The following is a 26038-nucleotide window of genomic DNA, read 5'->3' on the forward strand; positions in this document are numbered from 1 at the left end:
CAGCCAACACTTGGCACAATCGGCCCAATCAGAGGTGAAAAACACTATTGAACGCTTCAATACCATAAGGAAGTCCCGAGGGGCAAATGCTAATAGTGCCTCGCGCCTTGCCAAACAAAATCACTTCGCGACCCGAAAATTCGCACTTTCAATGGGCAATTTCACCCCCACCCTAGGCCCCGCCCCTTTCACAACCCCGGCGAAGCTCCGCGGCTTCAGTCAGTCACGCTCGTCCGCTCGGGCAAGATGGACGTATCTGAGGACCGATTCTACGGCTCCCAGACGCCGGACCGGTCCGAGACCAACAGTCCGCGATCGCAGATGAGCAGTCCGAACTCTACATCGTCCATAAACGTTACCGACCAATCCATCTCAATGTCACAGCATCAGCAGAATTTAGAGACTCTGAATAGGATGGGGATGTTCTTTCACGCGCAGCAGATGCATCTGAATCAAAGTTTCGACGTTGTGAAGACTAGGCTAGGCTTGACCCAAGTGCCCAACATGAACCAGGGTCCGCGGCATACGATAGACGCGATACTAGGACTAAACGGTAGCAGGCAGGCGGGGAGAGTGGCAAGTGAGTTCGAGCAGAGAAGAGAAGAGCGGGAGTGCGACGCCGTGCCCGTGTCGCCCGGCGCCGTCGAGAGTGCCGGTGAGTGCCAACGCCGTGGCTGCATCCTACAGAAACCAGCTTACCCTGCTTTAATCCGCAAGAACTAGACCGCTCAAACAACAATTGTGAGATACGGAGTCACTTTATGCGGGTGTTGCAGTGCCGAAATCTGTGTGACTTTGAGCCGGTGGTACAGTTCTAGCGGATTTCAGCAAAGGGAAGTAAACTTGTTGGTCTTGGTCTTTATGCAGTAGTTGTATGATTCACATTCATTAACCCAATAATGCTAGAAGTTTGTGGTTAGAAGTTAGAAATGCTACAGTTACACAAATTGTAGAGTTTTGTATTCTTATAAATGCAGTCCAGTCACTATTTACTTATATAGTGGAAGAAAAACAAAGTTATGTTTTTCAAAATTAGTTCTACATTGTTATCAGCTTTTTCAATTGGAAAATTATTTATGTGAAAATAAAGTAAATAATTAAAACCGAAAAACAAAGGCAAAAGGATGAGCCTAGTTGGAAATGAATCAGCCGCGCGCACACCGGTAGCATGATTGTGACCATTTAAGTATAATATACTCATGATTTTACGATTTAGTTATAGTAGACTTAGTTATAGTACATAATGGAGAGATTGAAATAATTACTCGCTTTTTTTTAAATTGATACTTTTTAACCTATCTAACTGAATTGGATATTCTTTATTTAACTCCGAAAACTTTAAAAGAATTGTGGCATCAAAGTTTAATTAAGTGAGTGTAATCTAGTTCAAACCAACTTCGCTATATTTTGGACCCGTCGCGTCGCGTCGCTTCTTAGCGGGTAACTTTTAAATGGGAACATTGTTCCGACGGAAACTTTATTACATTAGTTGGAACATAAAAAATGCAAGATTTATAAATAAACCTTGTTATTTTCGTTTTTTAGGTTCGACTCTGTCGGTAATTTTAATATTAAATGCGATTAAATACATAAGTGGTTGCAACTAACCGATAGCAATGTTTTCCAGAATGGTTAGTGATATATAGCGAAATATACACGATCAAACGCGCTGCAGCTTTCAAACAATTGATTTGAGAACCGCTTTTAAAATTATATTATTACTTGTAAGTAACCGTGCTAGTTTTCGACGACGGTAAACCTTAGACGGAGTTTTGCGTCCCTTATGATGTCCCAAGTGCTGGTAAAAACTAACAACGCATGGGAATGGTATCAATATGGCTGTTTATTTTAGGCAATTTATCCAAACTCCAAAAAAATATTTTCGTGCAAGGTCTAAGTTGTAATGGGTAGGAAATTATTCCAGCTTAAAATTTTTGTAGTTTTGCTAACGTATCTTGTGTTTTGTTTTGGCCGGTCTGGTGCTGTCGTATTGAAGGTCTGACTCCTAGTTTCATCATAAATGTCGTAATTGTTGCTAGTATTCTGTCTGCAGTGACTGTGGCTTTAGTTGAGAAGATTTTTTTAATAAACAACACCAGCTCTAGACTACTATACTGTTATGATAGCCTTTCTTAGCTTTATCTTGCGTTACAGTCACACCTGGATAAAAATGCAATACAATTAATTCATGATCGTCGAGCTAGAAAAATCATCAAAGTATGAAGCATTATCGCAAGGTTGCCTATCAGTATTATAAACATGAGAAATTTGACAGACTGTAGTCCACTTTTCCTCTTCTTAATAGGTTTAGTCGTAGTTTTAGAATTTTGTGGATGATGCAGCGCTTCTTTTAATACGCAACGTAACCATCTGAACCTCCCGGCTTCCGGAATCCCCACAATTATGATAACTTTAAAATGAATAGGTTACAATAGGCTTAAAACTGCTTCAAATAAACATTGGATAGAAACAGACGTTACTTTGTGGAATTCTATTATATACTATGAAAATTAGGCTTAATTTTCTATACTCAGCGAAAAGCAGGAGAATCTGTATGTATGTACAGCAACTTAACAAACTACTAACTACTAAGGACTTACAATTATTCATTGTAAAGTCAACGTCTTCTGAGGATGCTCCGTATTCGGAGCGAAATGTGTGTAAAGGGGACATTGCCGAAGATCTGTTTGGTGTGGAGTAAAGAAATTATAAATTACACGCGGAGCATAGCAAATTTTAATTTTAATTTTGTTTTATTTATTGGACAACAGACAGTCCAAAAAATAACAAAAAAGATATCTAGAAATAAAATAGCACTAGCACAAGACCCACATATTTGTCCACGAATTACTAAACTTATATTAAAAAATGGGGCTACACAACAATTTAAAAAGAAATTTAAGTTATTACAAAAATAATAAATAATTCATCACTAATAATGATAACTACTACTTAACACGACTCACTATTTAAATTTTGTATATTGCAGATTACTTGTTACTAACTTCTTGAAATTACTTACACTAGTTGCCAATGTGTTCCTTATACGTCTGTGTGATTCTAAGCATTGGTTAGCGGTTACCTGCTTTAGTGCGGCATTTTGTTGTGGCATCAATTAAGCTTACTTTCATTATATATCATAAGCTTCAAATAAATGCAAAAATTTTTAAAACAACATAACATTAGCAAAACAGCGGACTCTTAATTGTAAGCTGATCGTACACTGGTTATACAAAACCAGCCATATGATAAAAAACACTGGAAAAGAGAGCTTAAAAAAATTCAACTCAAAACTTTATAGTTAGAAAAAACTTTATTCATGTAGGCCTACCGCCTATTACGGGAACTTATGAAGTGTTGATACATATAAGTTTACATTACTTTGCGGTGGCGGTGATAACTACATTCCTTAACTATAGGTACAAATTAAAATTATAAATTCCATATGTAAAGTTCCCAACTCGAGTGGGCAATATGCGCTCAGCATTATCGTGTTAGGTGGTAGTGCAGTAGTCAATTCATTACCCAATAAAAACTCATTAACATTAGCGTATTTCATAACCAACGCCAACTGACGTCTCAATCAATCCAACGATCGATCGATGGAGCTAATGTGTGATAATGATAAAACAGTTGCACAACTGTTGCCTGCAACTATCTACAGTTAGGAGTATAGTTCTACTCGAGATACCATCTTTAGTCTAGGACCTCGTCGTAATGAGCTAATGACCGCAGCGCTGGGAGCTGACGGATGCATCCGGCTGTTTAGTTCAATAAATCAATCGTGTTTTATTTTACCATTAACTGTAGTGGTAATAGAAAGATTTAAGAGGTCAAATGCTTTGATAATGTAGTGAATGTTAACTTATAGCTATAGTATGCACATTTTATAATTAACTAGCAGTGCCCGCGACATTGCACATTTTACAGATTTCCGGATTCAAGAATGACATTTTTCCGCGGTGTCACAATGCACGTCTTTCTTGATATTTAAATGGGTTTAAACTTTAATTTATTATAATTCCATAATGTATATTATGAAAATCAAGTTTAATTTGTTATACTTACTCCGCGAAAAACAGAGAATCTGTGTAGTGAAATTTCAAATTTCTTCAATCGACACCTCAGGAAACTTTGACTTTACAAGGAATTAGTTAATTATTGGTACAGCTAACCATATAACTTAGAAGTCTCCTACTTTTCCTTTATATCTAAACGACTATTATTGAACTTGATGGAAAGCAATACCTAATTATGATGAGGTCTGGTTAGATATTCATATAATTTAGACTAAACGGGCTTAAATTTAAAGAAGCAGGCACCGCTCTCATCACTCAAAAGATAGAAAATTTATAATATATATATATATTCATTGTAGAAAATATATATATATATATATATATAGTCCGTTTATTTTATTTTTATTGTAAACTGTAAGATGATGTTGAAAAAGGGCAATCTGCTGAGTTTCTTGCCAGCTCTTCTCATTACTAACAGATGTTTCAAAAGTACTTATAAACTGGACCTTCTTGAAATAGACATGTCACAATTTCGAAGTAAGGCGGAATACTGCTTCGGAATGATTTGCGTTTAAAACGAACTTCTCTACTAAGTAGATATTGAAAATATCCCGATACTTTAGCGTTTGACTGAACTTTCGCAGAACCTCTATCAGTACTCAATTGAAAAGGCGAAAGTTGCGCTGGGCCACATCTAAATGGGTGCGAGCCTTTCTCATTGAGGATCTGATCACATCTATTCCACGTTATCATAATCTCAGATAGGATTGCCACAGCTTTTGTCGTATGTAGTCTTATAGCCGGTCTGGCAGCGCAGGTATCCAGTGACGTCACCTGCTCACAGAAAACATCTACATTAGATCACCGATAATGTCTAAATGGACACTGCTATAGAAAGTACCTATATTAGAAATGGGATAAGAAATGTCATAAATGTAAATTCTAATTTGAACGATTTTGCATACGAACATGAGTCCGTGGAGGCTATCTGTCCGTTTATTTTATTTAATTACTGTACACCTACAAATTAATTGTAATAGCGGCTCAGCAGACATTTCATTTCATTTTCGAATATCTTCATTGCAAATTAGATACATTCAAATGAAATACCTAAATTCTTGAGCATGATTTGAATTGCGACTTCTTCGTCTCTTGAGACGGTTGAAATGGCTGTTGACAAAATTAAGAGCGTTATTGCTAGGTATGGAACGGTAAGCGTCTTATTCGTGCCCCTGTAGGTACTACTGTACAGAAGCTTTTTTAATTTGTTGTCTCTAATTCGATAGCGACTTCTTAGAACGCTAAGTGATGCCTGATGTTACATAAGTACTTCTTAATTATAAACCTTTTATTTTGCGAAGCCAGTGAATCTGGTGTAGGTACCTAGGGATGCGAGTATTCTTTACATTTTATATTACTGACACATCTTTAAGAACCAACTTATACTTACTCTATTTTTTATTACACAACTTTTTAGTGCTAAATATGTTTTAAGTTTTGTAAAGGTACATTCCTTTAAAACAAAATTTAAACTAGTAATTTAAATCTATAGTACCTAATGTGGTTGTCTGTCTGTTTTATTGTATGTTTTGTACCTATATTCGACTCTACTACTGCAACGACCTTGAAAATGTTTTTTTTATTGCAAGTCAAGATTTAAAAAAAACTTTGATACCTAAAACTCTTCAGTTTACGCCCGAGTTTGACGACAATTTGCAAAATTTACTTGATGACTGACAAATGATGATTTTTAAACAATCTGTTAGGCGGCATTTAAAAAATTTAAAGTAACCTACGACAAATAGGTACATATGATTAACACAGTGTGATTTTTTACGACCAAACGACGTCGACGGCAATAATTCATATCTGGTTACTTTTGTTAAATAACAAATGTACATTGGTAGAATCATATAGATTAAAGACCTCTTCCCGAATGGACTTAGATAGTAATTTCAATCTGAGATATTAAAGTTTATTAAAATAAAGTAGGTACATGATAGTAAGATAATTTATGTAACGCAATCATAAAATAAAATTAACGTTAAAATGCTATTTGATTACTTCATTCTTTTGAAGGTAGCATCGACAGAGTAGGTGTGACGCCTCGTTAAATTTAATTTCCAAGTCGCATTTAGTGTTCAAAAGTAAACATGCGATATAAACATTCATGGAGCGGTTTGTTAAAGGTCGACAAGTATAATTTCTGTGACATTAATAATTAGCCTTATCGCCTATCGCGCTCCGAGATCTGCCTCCGCGCGACTCGCTCCCAACTTTGGATACCAATCACATTATAATCCTCGAAATTATAAAATAAACGCTTTATTGCTAACGAGCGTTCTCTGAATATTTTTTTAATAAAAGCAAAAGTTACTGGCTGCATGCCATTTATTATTTGAGGAAGTGATGCGTATTAATTATCTCATTATCAAATTAAGACTTTCCAGTAGTGCAATAAGGTACATTATGTACTAAGTAGTGTTTCGGCAAGGAACATTACTATTTCATTAAATCTAAAACACAGGTAGTACTACTAATTACTAGTTTAGATGGTCTAAAACGATCTCCCAAGGGAAAAACGATGTAGTACATAAATATCTAAACTGGTCTAACATGTCTATACTATTCTACGGGGAATATTGTGAAATGGATAGCACTATTTTTGGAACAGTCATGTTAATTATGTTTAGATACATTTTTGTACCGATAGAGTTTTTACGTCTTACTTATGAGATTTGAAATTTAAACCTATTCACAAGTGATTCCTCATCATTTTTTTACTTGTCTATGAATTCTTCTTAAGCTAGATTATTCATATTCACAGCCTGTTGTCATTCTGATTATTTACAAAGAGATCATAACTAGGTATACCTAGATTAATGAACCTGCAGTGTCGTCAAATTAGTCCAGTAATTACAAGCGGAACTCAATGATTGCGCGGCCGAGGCAGCCCTCGACCGCGGCGCCATGTTGGTCGCAGCATCGCGTCGTAGCGAATAATCGAGGCTTTATTGGCTCTCGATTTGCGGTCACAATCGATTCGCCATTACGATTCGATTATCGGCGACCGCCCCTTGTTTGGTGCAGTCTGTAGATAGACGGGCGGTGTTTACGTATGGAGCTGCGTTTATTTGCGCGCTTATGGACTACGTATGCAATAATTGTTATCGCAAGTCTATGTGGCATATATTATGTGCGTCGCCAATGCGCTTCACGCGAGGCATTCTGTTTATTGCACCACAAAACTTCCCTAATTTAATCTTTGGCAAACATTGACGTTGGCGTCTAGACCTTTTTTATCCTTCAAAAAACTGAGTAAATAGTAATAATCACTAAATTGATCTTGTTTTTACCAACGCCCCCTCTACTTCAAAATTGCTGGTCAGCGAAACTCTTTTAGTTCGAGTTAGAAAATATTTTGCTGTCCATTATTCAGTAATTCTCATAATGATTTTTTAATTTTTACTTTTTTTTTGTCTTCTATCGTAAGTTTTAAGTTTTCCTAACCAATAAAATAAATGAATAACAAAATCTGTAAATATGGATCATTTTAATATGTTATTTTTGATATTACCTAATGATCAAATTTTAATGCAAAAAAGCTCTCTTGTCTAAAACAACTATCAAGTCAAAACCGTTTGCTTATAAATATTATATACCTAAGTGGTAATAATTTAGTGGCTTTGAGTTTAAACAATAAAAATATCACTTGCTTAAAAGGAAAATGAAAATTGTGAGGTAACCTGCGTACCTTTTAAAGCATAGGCTCACCACTCTTCTCCAATCTGGGTTGGTGGGCTTTAACGACTATTATCTAGTATGTACGCGATGACAACTGGGATTGACAGGCTAATGCGTTCTCCGAGGCACAAGATACATGCTTATGAATGTGTTATAAAATCGAAGCCCCATTATAATTTTCAGAGTAACTACATTAGTATTGAAATGTTTTTAAAAGAAAAATTGTTAGCCAATTATTTAGGTAGTATTTTGTAAGCTATACACGCTAAGTCACGCTAAGGGCCGATCGGTGATTGTTCGAATGCTCGGTTTTGGAAAACGCGAAATATGAGAGAGCTAATTAATGCGAATTCGGGATCGTTGTAATATTAAACAAGCTCGGCACGCGCACGCCCGCGCCAGCTTACACTCGGGAGTCCACCGACTTGCTCTGTAATGATGTTATTTGAACGCAGGGCTGCAGCAACATGTCGTTCAACCAGCTGTCAAAACAAACGGTTGCTTAACATGGCGATATTGGTTATCTGTATTATTTGGTTGGTGCTATATCATATAAGCAATGTACATGAAAGCGAAAAGGTTTTTGCTAATAAGTAATGACAAATTAAATTAAATTTCCTATTAATCCTAACATAATAGAATAGAATAACATTTCCCAAAGACAAAATAGAAACAAAAGAAATCCAAAATAGAATAAGCATAAGTCGGAAATAATATAGAGCGCTAAAAGATGTGATGGAATACTCGGATATACTAAGCACCACCGGATGATGTCAGAAATTACGTTGCCAACACAAAATATCAATAAGTTTACTCAATGAAAGCTTAACCAAGGTTATAGATATATAACACAGAATCAAACAACTTAAATGAAAATGTGCTAGCCATCTAATAAGAATTCAACCAGAAAAAAATGGCTAAAGAAGTGAAGGGAAAAGTGTGCAAATAGAGAAGGAAATGTAGTCAGACGGGACGATGGAATAAAAAATTTGGCAGGAACGATTTGAAAAAGCAAAGCAAGTGATAGATCTGTAAGTTTTCTGAGAGATTGGGAAGGCCTCTGCCAGAGAGCAACCGTCACGATACCGGTCATATAAGACTGTATATTTACCAAAACGAATGTGATCATCGACATCATATCAACCCATTACCGGCCTACTACAGGGCACGGCTCTCCTCCCACAATGAGTAGGGGTTAAGGCCCTACTCCACCACGCTAGCCCAGTGGATTGGTGGACTTCACGCACCTTTGAGAACATTATGGAGAACTCTTAGGTATGCAGGTTTCCTCACGATGTTTTCCTTCCCCGCTGAAGCGGGAGGTATTTTAACTGCTTAAAACGCACATAACTTAGAAAGGTTTAAGGTATGTGCTAGGATTCGAACTCGCCTCCCAGAAAGTGAAGTCGAAGTCCGACGCATTGCGCTATCACTGCTTCAAATGTACTAAATGTAAATAAGATGGAATTTATATGAGATTATTGGTAAAGGCTATAATTGTTATTGTTACTATACCTAGCACACAAGCGGAGTATAGAGTATAGTGTGCATTTTAGACTTCGAATCACAACGTCTAGGCGCTTGACCACGTTAAGTCATTAGTCCCGGTTGGTACCACTAACATCTGATAATAAATCTTGTAGCCCGCCAGCCTGCATTTGCACAGCTTGGTGGGTCTATGATATGAACGTAGTCGTGGACGTGGATATGGACGTGGTCAGTTGTGGGGAATTTATACGATGATAGTAAACCTACTAAGACTACATAATAATTTAATCAGTTGTCATAGAAAACAGAGAGATCACAGCTTTTGGAAAACACACTGAAGGTGTTCTGTCTATCATCTTAGTCTATCATGTATAGATATAGTGTTTTTCGTTCGTATCGAAAGTTCGTATTGGTTTATATGTATTTAAATGATACTTTCGTATTCCTTCCAAAACTGTGCTAGTTAAAAAAAATATTATATTTGCATAAGTCTGAATCATCGCCATTTTTTTCATATTCACGCTTGTTCCTAAAACTTCATCAAAATGTCTGTGACTCTGTCCTATACTGATACGGAAAATATCGTCACTTCAAATTAAAGGCACTAACTTTGCAGATCTTGCTTGCAAAACATACTCAAAAACACGCAAACCTCACACGTACATACACGCACGAACACTCATACACACACACACACACACACACGCATGCATACACACACGCATTCACACACACACATACACAAACGCACTGTCGCACACATACGCAATAAATATACAATTTATTAAATATTCGTGTATACACGTACATTATAAAATTGTAAATTGTTTTTTTTAGTTGTAATATTTTAATTTTCCTTTGTTTTAGTCTTTTTTTATTTAAGAAAACCCGTTAATAGCTGTAACACAGTTTCTAACTAACACAGTTGTTACCGTTCCTTAGATTATAAGAATCCATTGTAAATGAGACACAATAAAGACAATTATTATGTAAATTATTATTATGTTATGTTTTAGTTTTAAATATTTTGCCATTACTTATAATATTGAATTAGTTGTGTGTTATAAATAACAGAACAGAGTAGGTACCAGCTCTTCGGTGAATCTGTAGGAGTTATTGTTTTACAATTACAGTCCACAATTGTATTATAAATGCGAACAACGAAAATAGAGATTCGAAAGGTTTCAATTATGTCAGAATGAGATAAGATATAAGTGAGAATATTTTTAGGGTAACAAATACATAATAGGTACATAAGGTAACTCTTCTAATCATATAATATCAAGTTCCCCGAGACCGTTTCCTGCGTACAATGTCTGGTAAGTAAAGTAAATCCTTTACAAACTTTCATCCGCTTTATCCTACACAATATTTTTACTACGACCCACCGTGTCGCATAGCCAGCCCGCTTTGTTTTTCCATTTTCCCTGCTTCTAAAGATCTTAAAGTTATATGTTAAATAGCTTAGAAACTTTCTCAAGAATTTCTATCAAAGATTTCTTAAATCTGACTGGTAGGTTTATAAGATAACCCCGTTCAAAGAAAACCAACTTCAGCTTTAAAATTTGTACCGAGTTGTTGTTCCTTCATTAATTTAAACTAAGCCAAACTAAAGCGATAACGTCCATCATCTCTGTAATCCCGTGCACGAGCTGCAGGACGCAATGTTATCCATTCTGCGGGGGCGGCCGGCCGGCCGGATAATCGAATAGTAATGGCGAATCGATTGCGACCGCAAATGCACAGAGCAATAAAGCCTCCATTACTCGCCTGTTTGTACATGCTCCTTTACATCCTGCTGCTACGGTAGGTAGGTATATTGTAGTAGCGCCGGCCCAATACTTGTAAGCTATTCGGCTTTTCTGCTATGAAACTCGCTGTACCAGTACGGAATTTGGAAACTGACGTTGTCTCGGAGAGCACTTTAAGCCACCAATTCTGTCAGAGCTATCCTCATTTACCTATATTTGAAAATATAATCGTATAAGCCCACTAACGCGTATCGGAACAGCTTGGTGGGTATATTAAATCCCGCTCTCCATTGACAGAGGACGCCTAGCCCAGGAGTGCAACATTAATAGGGTCAGGTTGATAAAGCCGAGGTTTTCCCGAGACTGTTCTCGTTTTCTAGCTAAAGATTTTCGCACAATGGTGCCAATACTCGAGTAAGCTGTGTGGCCTCCTTGAGAGCATTAATTTGATTGCATTAGTTAAGCAACGTTGATCCAATCCGTTGTCTGCACGGTGCACGGCTGGACTGTGCGCGAAAAGGTAATTTTTTTTCTGAGTGCCATCAACTCTTCGCTAGTAAATAACCGTCAAAAAGTCCATATGGAGTTACGAACAATATGTAACATCATAAATCAACATTCTGCTACCATTTGTCAGCGTAGGCAGCTTTGATGAAACATGAATGTCTGTTTTAAAGTTTCTAAATCGATCTCGCGGAACATTTGAAACTTTAAAACTAGAAGAAGTTACTTCAAGTACCTACCGTACTTGAAAATATTAGAGGTCTTCTTAGATTTAAATTGTAAATACAGTCTCTGTATCTGTTAACTAATATGTATTAATATTACAATTGCGACAGGCTGTATGTATGGCTGTATGACTGTATGGCTGACCACAAAGTCGCAACGAACATTTTAAACGTTACTTTTTTTTCTCTTCTTGTTATAATTGTTGGTTTTTTGTTGCAAAAGTTGTTGTGGACGAGAAAGTTTGTTAGCTATTATTATGATCTAGTTCAAGTACTGTTAGTGTTTTGTTCTAATCCTAATTTGGCCAGCGCGGTTCACTTCAGCCTTTCTCATTCTGGGAGGAGTCCCGGGTCCTGTCGTGGGATGTAAAATGAAAATGGTGGTCTAAGGATAAGGATTTAGAAATCGAGATATAGACGATTATTCAAGAAATTTTGCAGCGATGAGTGCTGCTGATCCCAGGCAGGGGCTTTTTGGGAATTTATAATTTCTGTTCTTGTCTGGTGAGCTGACCGTGGCTAGTTACCAGCCTACCGATAAAACGTGCCGCTAAGCGGTTTAGCGATCCGGTACGGCGGTGTCGCGAAGAAACCGATTAGGGATATGGCTCTAATATAACTGCCACGCAGGTTAGCCCGCTACTATCCCAAACTGCATCATCATTAGCAGCAGGTGAGATTGCAGTCCTCAAGAATAGAAACTTCAATTCGTTTTTTACTAGTAGAATCATGTTTAAGACTCTCTTGTGATTGTAGCTTGCAGATATGTATAAACATGACAAGAGATTTCAGATCAGGGCTAGCTCGTAGTGTAACAAAAAAAATCATTACTCCCTGTTTTTTATACGACACATGTTCCGCGCCTCGCATCCTCGGCAGATGACTTCAATGCCATGTATGCATTTGTTGTAGAGCTAGTCCCGCAGGCTCGCGGGCGCGGGCGCCACTCGCGGCTCAGCGGCCGACCGGTACGCGTAGGCAGGTATGACTGGTAATCCCGATACCGGTCGGGGCGCAATAAAAACAAAATTGAATAACGAACGCATTTGTAAAATCATTAATGCCGAAGAGCTTTAATATGTAGCAACACGGCAAATCTGACATGTGATTAGGGTTGCCACAGAAAAAACACAGCCCATTATGCGCCCGCGCCGCGAGTGTTGCCAGATTATCGATAATTATTACAAAAAGGGGAAGATAGATCATATCGCGGTAAGTGTAAAACATCTTAATGCGCTGTCCGTGATATTTTTATTTGTTTTGCATCTAATAACTCCGTCCCGCTCCCACTCGTGCGGCTCGCTCGAGATAGAGGGAGAAAGCAAATCTGTTTTGACAACTGATCGCTCAATCTGAAATGTTTAACTAAAAGTTTTGTCACTGATTTTACTTAATCTGTGTTACAATTGACAGTCGATTTCAGTTTCTTTTTATTGAATTAAAATGTTTATTTAATCTTGTTTCGAGTCGGATAATTCGATCAAGTTGTTAAATTGTATTAATGCTGATCTCCAATAGATAACACTTGAATGCATTAGCTAATGGTTAGCGCGAAGTAGGAATGAAAACTTTTACCGGTAGTCACACGTCATGGCCAATGGGTCACGCTGTCCATTTACCTACGTACGTTTTCTATATTCAATCAAACTGTAATCTGTAGATAAGTTACTTAGCAACGCTGATAAACTTGAAAATAATGAAGATTAAAAATTAATGAAATAGAAAATGGACGTAAAGTCGTTTGTGATTAGAACAACATTTTGGGTCTTTATCGAAATCGGTGGGATCTTTAAACGAAGTAGAGAGAACAAGATCACAAATACCAATGTTAAATTTCCCCCCCACATCCCTGAAAACTAGTGAGAGATTTGGGGATGACTTTGGGAATAGGGGAGATTGAGGGAAGCTTTAAGTTAACCATTATGTTGGATAAAGGTAGCATAGGATTTTGCCTATTTACTTTATAGCCTTACTATACTCGTATATTATGAATACGAAAGTGAATTTGTTTGTTTGTTGTTCTTCAGGAATATGTTATAAACTGTAATTACGCTAACGAAGAACGCGGTTAACAGCTAGTAAATATAAATTATATGTATATTATAAGTAATTATGTATATTATTCATAAAAATATTCATCAATCATCTTAGTACCCATAGCGCAAGCAAGGTTTACTGTAGGGCTAGAGGGGGTTGTGTGCATTGTCGTAGTACCTATATTTAGTTTCAAAAATATAGGTAAATAAATATGATTTCCGCGGTTAGTAGGGTTGATCGCAAAAAATAAACATTTACATTGCCGGATGAGTGTGACAAACCGCCCGTGTGCAATGTGACGGGCGGGCCGGTCTCACCCTCAAATGGCAGTTCCGCGGCTTATTTATGAAAGTGCTACAAACAGATATTAATATGCAGAAAATACTGATTTTCTAAAACTAAAGTCAAAGTCAAGTATTTCTTTACTCAACTAGGCACATATATGGCACTTTTGATGCTTACATTACATGTAAAATATAACAAAGAAGTGAGTTGATGGCGATAACTAAATTCGTAAATTTAAAACTAAAGCTACGAGTGTTCCAAACGCGCCTTGGTCTAAGACCACAACAAACTTAGCCGGTTGTTTTTTTTTGTTATCACCATCTCACATGTCATTTAAAACGATTAAAGAAGCAACCTGGTTATAGCAATAATTTACACCCAAGCATTTTTATCGTTGACATAGTCCTTAATATTTCTAATAACTCACGTCGTTGTTGATCGCTTTTGAACGAGATTATATCTTGATTGTTTCTTTTTTCTGGCTTCACAACGATGCTACGTAATATACCTATATCTTACGTCTCCGTACCACATTATCAGAGGAAAAACTTTTACTCACGTTCGGTAATTTTAGATTGGGAGCTTTAAGATTTCCTATGAGGTTTTAAAATATATCTTACGATACTTTACTTTTTTTCCTATCATAATTCTCATTATAGCGCAATTTTATATAAATAGAATTAGAAAATAGAAAATATTTATTAGAAAAACTCAGATATGGAGATGAAGGTTTCAGAGCATCCTCTAAAGCGGCATAAAGTCATGCCTGGTTATTTAAAAAAACAAGCTACGTTAGGTACGTAGCTTGTTTCCTCGCCTATTGCCTCTACGTAATAGGAATAGCTGGTGCTGCCATCTTGTATGAAAACGCGTGCAACTAATGTAACTTGAGAAAACCTTAAAATGGTTCTACTAATAAGTTCGTAGATCTATTTAAATTAAAACGTAAGGTGTGTTTCAGTTCCTGTTATTATTGTAGCATTTCTAATGATAAGCTAACTGCTTACTGCGGTGCTTTCAAAGAAATATAGACGTTTATCTTCGATTCCATTCGTAAAGTTATGTTAACCGACCTACTTTCCAATTTTAGCGCCCTTAAATTTGTCTCTAATAACAACAATTAAAGTTCTTTTGGGAAAATTCTCGTATGTCTTTTTCGGTAGCTAGGAAGGAAAATTAACTTAGGATATTATATCCGGTACAAAAGTTAAATTGGGTATTTTTGTAAATTTCTAAGCATCCAACGTATAAACGTATACCTTCGTGGTAAAGTCACTTCAAACAAACTAAAAATTTCAAGTTACAAAAGTGCTTATAAACTAGACCTATTTTACTTGAAATAAATGAATTTTGATTGATGATGACGATAAACTGATCTTACCGTAGCGTAGGCACTGCAGCACATACATTTCAATCTCACGAGCACTGCAGCATGAGTTCTACGCCTGCTAGCTAGCAATCGGATTAAAAAAGCGTTATTTACAACTGTTAGAGTTTTTAGTATTAGTTGGTAGTTCCTGATTAGATACTTATATGAAGTAGCGGATGACCGACAAAGTCAAAGTCAAGAATGGTAGTGTAACATTTTACCACTCTATAACGAAATCCGGGAAATGTTTGCATTGAAACATTGTTTTTCTATTATCTTGTCTTTTCGTGGGTTCGATAAAAGTTTATCCATAAATTGTTTGTGAAACAATAATTTAGTGTAGCTACAAGGCATTTACCTCACCCGCCTGTGCATACGCGGAGTGGAACAGTAATGCATGCGTACATCGGATAGCGCTGGCAGCTCCTCGCATTACAAACAGCCGCGGAATTTGAATATAATTGCATTATCACTGGCGCATTAGCATACGCAAACACACAGCTGTTTGATTTATTGTCAGCACTTAATTGCACAGCAGCGGCAGCACTGCCGACTGGCGGCACAGCGCAGTCGGGCTCACAGCGGCGGGCAATAGCTCACCATTTATAATAACATCCTTCCTTCTCTACCTTGTACAAGGAAAACCTTGAGCTAAAGTTACGGATCTAGAAGCATTATTTATTTATGAGATTTTCCCGGAAAACAAAACGTAGTTTTACACGTTGGAGTATCATAGTTATTCGTTATAGGAAGTTAGCAGCTGAAATGTAACAACCAAGAACACTTCTTTAGTTTGGCTTATGTGTGTGCACTGTGGAACGCATTCATTAAATTACTTTCGTATAATAATTAATTCAACATTCAACTACCTCTATCTGACTTCTCCTATGACACATTTCGACACTTCTCTTAAACAGTAACTTGAACCGCAGTTGATGCAAGCCGTCCCGTTCGCAGGCGAGGGCTCATGCAACAGCAACGACGGCTTCCAGGCGCCCGCCGACGACAAGTCGGCCAGCGACGAGGAGCCCGCGCGCCCCGGCTCCGCCGCCGACAAGAAGAAGCACCGGCGGAACCGCACCACCTTCACCACCTACCAGCTGCACGAGCTGGAGCGCGCCTTCGAGAAGAGCCACTACCCCGACGTGTACTCGCGCGAGGAGCTCGCCATGAAGGTCAACCTGCCGGAGGTCCGGGTGCAGGTGAGCCGATTTGCTTTCCCTCTTCCCGTTCGTAAACAAAGATAAGAAAGTTTATTTTATGCATTGCGCCACACATTTCAATGTCAACGACACTACTTATGTTAAGTAGCACAGCCTAGAAAAAATTGCCAGCTCAGCACTGTGCTGCTTGCGCCATGCAATGGAAGCATACAGCGCTGATTTACAGCTGACTTGTGCCAAGTCACTACGGAAATGCGTAGCCATCCACCGACCACATTGTTATATGGATATTAAATCTTATAAAATATTAAGATAAAATAAAACTGTACTGATGGAAATATCTGGATAGGTTATAGTCTAAAATAATATAAATAAATAAATTAATATACTACGACAATACACACATCGCCATCTAGCCCCAAAGTAAGCGTTGTTTCTGTTATGGATGTTAAGATGACTGATGAATATTTTTATCGCTAATATACAGATAAACACCCAGACACTGAAAAACATTCATGTTCATCACACAAACATTTTCCAGTTGTGGAAATAGAACCTACAGCCTTAGAATCAGAAAGCAGGGTTGCTGCCCACTGCGCCAATCGGCCGTCTATAATATAGCTATTACTTTAGGCCTATTTTGCCTACATAATAACAATCGATACTAATATTATCCATAAAATATATTTATGTTAAAAATGCGAAAGTGTGTTTGTTTATTTGTTTGTCCTTTCTTTACGTCCTAACTAAAAAAAACAATATATTGGTGGCAAAGAGTTATTTGAAAAGACAGAGCGTAGCATAAGCTACCTCTTACCCCGGGACGACGGGATTTGTTAAGAGCCGCAATACACGCAGACTTGGGCAAAAGCTAGTTACGTCAATGCAACTCACAAAAGAATTTATGATTTAGGTAGCTGATAACAAAGATTGTAGGTTAATTACGTCTGTTTCTTTACATTTTATAAAAGAAAGTCCCCCACCGCATCTGTCTGTCTGTCTGGGCGCGAAAAACTAAAATTACCAAACGGATTTTCATACGATCATCACTAATGCACAGTGTTACTTATGCTAAAGGTTTTACTATATATTTCATTATCTACACATAAAGTAAAGGTTGTTGCGAATACGAAATACCATAATAATGATGCGTCATTTGAAAACGGGCATATTGAAATCAGATTTAAATGTTAGACTTTATTGTTGATGTTCACTAATAGTTTTTTAATACAGTTCATAATGAGTTTGTTAAGAGACCATCAGATCCATCACATATTACATCTCCAAGCCATTTAACAAACAAAAAACGGTACTAAATAATATCGCCCTTTATTAAGTGAAATGTGAAGTTCGCAAATAGAATTGGCTCGAAGGGTAAGGGTCTGTAATGAGCCCAAGGGGCTTATGTCACTCAATCCCCCATACGCAAGACGAACATATGTCAAACCAACGCCGATATCAGGAGAGCCTCGGAACTCCCCTCTCGCAGTACTGACGTCAAGGAACCGACCGTGATCGGAAAGCTCGTAGTATGCTGGACGTTCCGTAATTGCTTCTTTGCGACAAACATAAAAATGCCAAAGTTTAAGTGAAAATAGTTTATGTGTCGTTAGAATTACGGGTTCGGTTGTACGCATCCAGCGGTTGGGTCCTTCGTCAAATAATGTGGTTGTAGCTAATCTGGTAGTTAATAAAGGGTTAGGAATGTTGTCGATGGGAAACCGTGTCATTTGGCGACGTTTGAGTGCAGGCGATGTCGCCAACAAACTAACCTATTGTTGTAAGCTATTGTCGCAGTTCCGCCGGCAGAAGTCGGTTATACTTTTTGAATTATATTCGAATAGTTCCTGAAATTTATGAATAAGTAACATAAACATTTTCCATATACATACACACAGTTTTAGGTAAGGCAAGTCAACGAACCATTCTATAATTTCTGTGTTAAATTTGGGAAGAGGCATCTTTAAATTTATGGTACGTATGTATACCAACTAATATTAAAAGGATGTAAAATTGGTTTTCTTTGTATGTTTGATCATTTGTTATCGATACACTTTTATCATAATCGTAATGACTTATAGAATACTATCGTATATAGGAGCAACATAATCTATATTTATCACCTACCCTATTAGCAATAATAAGATTTTAGCCTCAAATAGTCGTACCTACTCGTAAACTAAGCGGGAAGAAAACCTGTTCGCGATCTTTTTTATTCACGTGCTCTGTGTAAATATTCAGTCAGCCATTTTCGAGTTTATGGGAACAATCTTCCATACAAAAAACATTAATTATTTTGTATGTTTTTAGAAGTAGGTGGGTAGTATAACACTGTATCTACAAAGAAAGAACGTTTCGACGGCAGTAATAGGTCAGTTCCCGGTCATTACGGAGCACACAAAAACAGCATTTTCTTTTCAAGGAAGGTGGCTCGATGGGCCGCAGACGCACATTAGCGCGATGACCGTGTATTCCGCCGAAGGGTTAATTGAAACGTCTCCCGCCAGCGCCTAATTAGTTAACAGCGCAAAAACGAGTTAAGACTTATTTGGAACATTACATCTCTTTATGAAAACGAGTTTCGGAGATCAGCTAAGCAATTTACGGGAATTTCACATAAATTGTTCAGCTGATCGAATGTTGCAATGCTACATTGCACACAATGCATTTTGTACACACCATGGAAATGTATGCTAATGGTGGCATCGGTTAAGTACCTTGAATTATACTACCAAATGCAGTATTAAAAATTTGCTGCCTACAATATGTGGTTCTCTTTATAACGTTTATGAAAGCAAGCAGTCACAAATCTACCAAACTGTAGGAAATACTTAATTCGAATTTAAAACTTTATTGAAACAAGATTAGGTACATAAATTTCTTCGAAAATTAAAACACTTAAATGAGAACCTCTCGCTTTTTTATCTGATTACAGTTTTTTTGCGATGTCCAAAAAAACATCTTTTATTTAATTGCAAAATACCAAACATAATGTTTTTTAAATTAACTAAAATATCTATACTTAAATACCGAGGAGCAGGACAGATCCAATCATCCGTTCAATACTGATAGATTTATGAGGCAAGCATAAATTGGTGTTAGTATGGAGGCCCACTGACAGTGTGCAGATCTGGTGTAGGTGGAAGGCAGGCGGCGCGGGTTAAGCGAATTACCGGCCGCGTCCTGCACCACGCTCACTCGAGTTGTGAACTACGGCCACGTATGGGAGGAAGATTTCCCACTCACACAGAGAGAGTTCTCACTATGAGTTTAGTACTTTGAATGAATGAATATACTTTTATTGTACACAACATAGAAGACTAAAATAAAGATAAAAAATTCAAATACAAAAGTAGGTACAATTTGGCGGCCTTACTGCTAGCGATCTCCTCCAGAGTTTGATAAATAAAATCCAGTGTTCATTAATTACAAATTCATTTCTTACATCTTGTACGATAATACAACACAATTGCAGCGCTTGCTAAAAAAATATAAATAATGAAAAGCCCAGGTATTCAGATATTCACTTCAATACCCACAATGTTCAGGATGGCACTTAGATCTTTCATTAATTAACAGTATTATTGAAGCTAAATACCTAGTATCTTAGCAGTACTTATTTATTCTCATGACTATTATTCTTCCTTCCTATTAAAGTATTAAATTTATAAAAGACATCATTAAATCCCACCAACCTGCTTTAGAGCAGTGTTGTGGGTCTGTACTCTATAAACCTGACTTCCCAAGAAGTGAAATAAAACAACTGGACTGACTCTAATACTGTATTAGGCTTCTCTATAATTCATATTACTTGTTACCTTCAAATGACTCTACTACCAGTTCGGAATGCTGTCTTCGGCAGAGAAGACCACTGGCAAGAAACTCTACCGTTGCTCTTTTATTCAATCAATTAAAACAAGACTTATAAACACAATTACAACATTATCATATGTTATAACGCTAGGCCCTTTGATACAAGACATATAAGACAGGTCAAACATAAATACTATGATCACTAATAACATCAGGACTTTTGAAACAAATTGTTTGTACAGAGCAACCTCTGCTACATAAGCTATCTGTATGAAACAATGCTAGGGCTCCATATATGATACCTAAATAAACCAAAGGATGAGATATACTTATCTAATGCAACATCAGGTACAACCATAGTACCAACAACTTTTAACAACTCCATCACCAGTACATACGACTTGTTTCGCCACAACAATATTTCTTTAAGTGTATCGTTTCCATTATAAATCATCTCAACCCAATTTGTAACGTTCTATCCACAATACTTTACTTAATCTCCTTTCTTAATTAATTCATTTTTAAATCCGTCCTCACTTTTCTTTGCCGCCAATCTAACTTGTCAAACTCGCGTCTCCCGCCATAGATCCTATACTTTTATTTGACAGTCTACTAAAGTCCATTATTCTATTTTCAATACATTATCAATGAGTATACAAACTATGATTTGTTGATATATTTAATATAATCATCGGGTTTATCATAGATAAAGTGCTGTAATTCCCTATTTCCTAACACGCTCATATCGCTAACCCCCATTTTTTCCGCCTTCCATCCTCTTTTCTTCTTTTGATTTTCAATCTGCCCGGAAAACGTAAGGGAAAAAACGGGAAAAACAATAATTTTAAATTGACCAATATAATATGAATTATATTTCTTCGACTAAAGATTTAAATTGTTGCTAATATCGTGTCATTGACTATAAATGACAGCAAATTATGACAGTAGTAAAGCCCCTTCCGTTTGTTTTCCTGGGAAGAAAGTGGTTTTGTTACTGTCCGTGCCTTGAACTGACTTTTTGCCAAAAATCATGTAATATAGATTTCAAGTCACTACAATTTGTTTTCAAGAAGCGGAAATAGCCTAGTGAAGTGACCACCAATCGGCACGGGCCAGCGTGGTGGACTACTACCTAAACCCTTTTGATTGCAGTGACCCGTGTCCAAATTTGTTGGGCTTGACCAGTTTTAAGGTTAGGTACTAGAGTAACTTGAAATAATTATGATAACTTCTGTAAATTGAATATTATTGATGATTCTCAAGGGTAGTAGACCCCCGTTTCCAAACGACCTTGTATAAAGCCAAATAAACAGTGCCTGGTGAGCTGGACCCCGTTCGTTTCCGTTACAAGCTGCCATACGATGAACCCCGCGAAGCGTTTCTCCGATGTTTATCTCCGCTATCAGATGTGCGACAATGGAGCACTTACCGCCTGCGCGAGTGTACGGGGCATGAGTGTCCCGAGGCAGTCGCCCGTGAAGCTTTTGTTGAGGACTGAAGCGTTTTGAGAAACTGTTCCTTGTTGTTAGCTCTACAAACTACAATGAGTGACATTAGAGAAAATATTGTTTTGATTATTGTCATATAAACGACAATGAAGATGACAAATTATTGTCATCTAATCAAAACAATCTACTGTATATATTTGCGATGAGGCATAATTGCCTTTTATCAACGAAAAGTGCATATAAATGACCAACTTACTCGATATTGACATAAGTTAGTAAAATCTGCATTTCGTCTGCAAAAGGTACAGAAGTCATATTTTGTGTGTGTTAAGTACACGCTGTTATATAAAGTGATTCCCATGGTAATTGGGCCTACCAGTGCATAAGTTTATACAATGTTTTAAATCTCATTTACTACAGCGAAGATGCTAAACAATCTATGAATTTCTTAAGGAGAAGGTTGTTTGGAAGCTAACGGCTCCGTTTTCATCTCTCACGCGATAAAAAAATAAATGCTAAAATTGTTAATGTTGTAAAATAGCAACTGCTGAGATTCTTGCCGCCTTGTTTCCGGTAGAGTCTGCCTTTCAAACCGATGCAATGGTAGAGTCACTAGAACATACATACTTGACGTTTCAAAGGTGCTTATAGAGTAAGCCTAGTTAAAACAAATGAATTTTGAATTTTGATTGTAGAATGGCAGCTAGCTAATCTGGTATAGACCCTCTATCTAACGAAGACAGATCTAACACGGTTGTATTCAAGAGTAGGTACCTAATAGCTGTGTACTCAATGTAACTTCTGATCAGAAGACAAATGTACCTCTATGCAACCTAACCTCAGCCGCACAATTAGAATGTAGGAATGAAAGGATAATGCTGTTGATAAAATTTGTAATTGATCTTATTTTTAGAATAAAATCTGGGGTTTCTTAGGCCACAATGCTCATCTCTGCCATAGTGAGGTAAATACATAGGTATGAAATACTGTGACTCACCAACGCTTTGTGAACATACATACATACTTGACATAAAGCATTGTTTTCTTTTGCTCAGTGATAAAACATGATCTTGTACTCTGGTTTATTTTTAGGATTATTGAAATTACCTTTAGTTTATTAACATATTATTTTAGGAACTGAGAAAACAAAATTATTCACCTATTAAAATACAATTAGTTACCTACATGGGTATTCGATAGTGTTACAACCTTATTCAATTCATTATTTCATTCATTCCTTAGTCAAGTGTAGGCCGATAACTAAGAGCAAATTGACGCGATTCAAAGGTGAAATATCATCCAAAATTCCTGCCCTTGTCTTTAAGAACGGTCATCCTGACAGCATTTATGGTACGCTCTTTAATATCATAGAAAATGAATTTAACAAAATATTCAATTTCAAACATATAGATTTCAATAAAAAAATAAAGTTTAGCGATTGGGCAACTATTGGCATATACAAAAGTAGAGATAATTTGTATGAGCTCTATAGTGAAAAACAATATAACCATACTCCAGCTTTCCTACAACACGTAAAAATGTACTCTAAAACGTTTAAGAACGTTTGCTTTCATGCTAAGTCGCTATACTTTAAGGATCAAATCATAAAATCGGATAACAAAGTACAAACAACCTGGAAAATTGTTAATAATGAAACTGGGAAAGCTAAATCTCGCAACGTAAACTTTGAATTAATTATTAATGATAATAAAGTTACCGCTGACAGTGAGGTTGCAAGTACCTTTGAAAACTTTTTTCAGAGTGTTCCTATTTTGTTGACTGATTCACTTAATTCTTCACCTACTGCAGCTCAGAGTTTATTGAGGAACAACGTTAATGAGTGCAACGTTTTATTTAATTTTAAACATATATCTGCATATGATATAATAAAGAATTTTAAGTTGTTGAAACAGAAAAAAACCGGTGATTTATGGGGTATGTCTGTAATGGTAATATCTAACATTATAGACGTTATTGCCCCTTACTTAGCCATACTTTTTAATGAATGTGTTGATAGAGGTACTTTTCCAAATTTAATGAAACATAGTAAACTTATACCTCTATTTAAATCTGGCAATAAAAACGACATTAACAATTACAGACCCATTTCAATCTTACCAGCTCTTAGTAAGGTCTTTGAAAAAATTATATTAAATCAACTTTTGAATCACTTCAATGTAAATAACTTACTACATCCGGAGCAGTACGGTTTTACTAAAGGTCGTAGCACCACGGATGCAGGCGCTAAACTTTTAAAACATGTGTACGATGCCTGGGAACGTTCGCAGAATGCCATTGGTGTTTTTTGTGATCTATCCAAAGCATTCGATTGTGTCGATCATAAAACCTTGCTTCTTAAACTAGCCCATTATGGTATCAAAAACGTTGCACTAAATTTGGTTGCCTCTTATCTCAGTGACAGAACCCAAAGGGTTTGCATAAAAGACATTAAGTCGCAGGGGTCGGCTACGTCAATGGGTGTCCCACAGGGTTCAATCTTGGGTCCCTTTCTATTTTTGGTGTATATAAATGATCTACCACACCATGTCAGTGAAACCTGTGACATTGTACTGTTTGCTGATGATACATCTCTAATTTTTAAAACTGATAGAGGTAGAGACAACTCTGACGATGTAAGCCGTGCTATGTCGCATGTGTCGCACTGGTTTACTGTCAATAATTTACTTTTAAATGCAAAAAAAACTAAGTGTGTGGAATTTATTTTACCAAATGTAAAGAAAGTTAATAAAAATATAATAATAAATGGAGAATCACTAAAAATGGAAGATTCCACAGTTTTTCTGGGCATGATCTTGGATTGTAAGCTTCAGTGGGGTACCCATATAGATACACTAGCAGGTAAACTAAGCTCGGCTGCCTACGCCGTCAGGAAAATTAGACAGATTACTGACGTAGAAACAGCAAGACTTGTTTACTTCGCGTACTTTCATAGTGTGATGTCTTACGGGATCTTATTATGGGGCAAAGCTGCTGATATTGAAACTATATTCATATTGCAGAAAAGAGCTGTACGGTCAATATATAAACTTAAATCACGTGAATCCCTCCGTGAAAAATTTAAAGAAATTGGTATACTTACGGTAGCCTCACAATACATTTATAACAATATAGTATTTGTAAGACAACATATTAGTCTTTATAAACAAAAAGTGGATATAAACAGTCGACTTACAAGAAATGGTCATAAATTAGTGACATCTGCATATCGTCTGCGAAAGGTGCAGAAGTCATTTGTGGGATTGAGTATACGCTTTTATAATATGATTCCTAAGGTAATTTTGGACCTACCAATCCATAAGTTTAAAGAATGTGTTAAAACACATTTATTACAGCGAGGTTATTATACAATTGATGAGTTTCTTAATGACAAGGTTGCTTGGAAGCACCCGGCTCCGCTTTCATCTCTCACAAGATAGAAAAATGAATGTTAAAATATAAAATGTAAATTTTTGATGTTGGAAAAGAGCAACTGCTGAGTTTCTTGCCGGCTTCTTCTCGGTAGAATCTGCCTTCCGAACCGGTGGTAGAGTCACTACACACGGACAGACTTGACGTTTCAAAAGTGCTTGTATTAGGCCTACTTGAAATAAATGAATTTTGAATTTTTTGAATTTTGAATTACAATGTTACTCGATCACATTGAATGACCTGAGGGTCATTCAATGTGCGAGCGCACAATTTGCCTCTACTCAGTTATTTACAGAAATAACAAAAGTTAGCCAAAAAAGTAATGAGCAAGTAATTGCGAGTTCGGAACAAAAAATAAATACAACGCACACAATAGAGCTGATGGCGATCCCGCGCTCCGCTAAACGCACTTTAGCGCCTACAGCGACCACGAAGCTGCGGCGTGAGGGATATTCTGTGTTCAAACAAAGTAAGCTAATTGTCAAAGTTTTGATTCGTGGGCAGATCAATTTCCTGTAGGCGTTTATGGAAATTGAAGAGATATTTTAGGCATACAAAACAAAAGTGTGCGTTTATAATTAAAGCAGAGCGCAAGAAAATATGTTACTACCAATAAGTTGAATATGTAAGTGCAGATAAACAAAATAAGTAACGTGATTGTGTTAAAGAACATAACAGTAGTAGAGTTTTTACGGCGGACAAAAGTGTAAGCAGAAGACATGCTAAACGAAGTCAGTTAAATAATTATATGGGGTTATTTATGG

General features: G+C 36.8%; 1 protein-coding gene across 1 annotated transcript in view; it reads left to right on the forward strand.

Moving 5' to 3' along the window:
- Positions 1-246: 246 nt before the first annotated feature.
- LOC120626045 (retinal homeobox protein Rx1-like) overlaps positions 247-26038 on the forward strand; it is a 56435-nt gene continuing 30643 nt past the window's right edge. The window contains exons 1-2 of the mRNA XM_039893329.1: positions 247-655; positions 16379-16623. Of these exons, the coding sequence (XP_039749263.1) occupies positions 247-655; positions 16379-16623 (654 nt within the window). The remainder of the gene's footprint in view (positions 656-16378; positions 16624-26038) is intronic.

This window comes from Pararge aegeria, chromosome 1, assembly GCF_905163445.1.
Source record: "Pararge aegeria chromosome 1, ilParAegt1.1, whole genome shotgun sequence".
Classification (NCBI taxonomy): Eukaryota; Metazoa; Arthropoda; class Insecta; order Lepidoptera; family Nymphalidae; genus Pararge; species Pararge aegeria.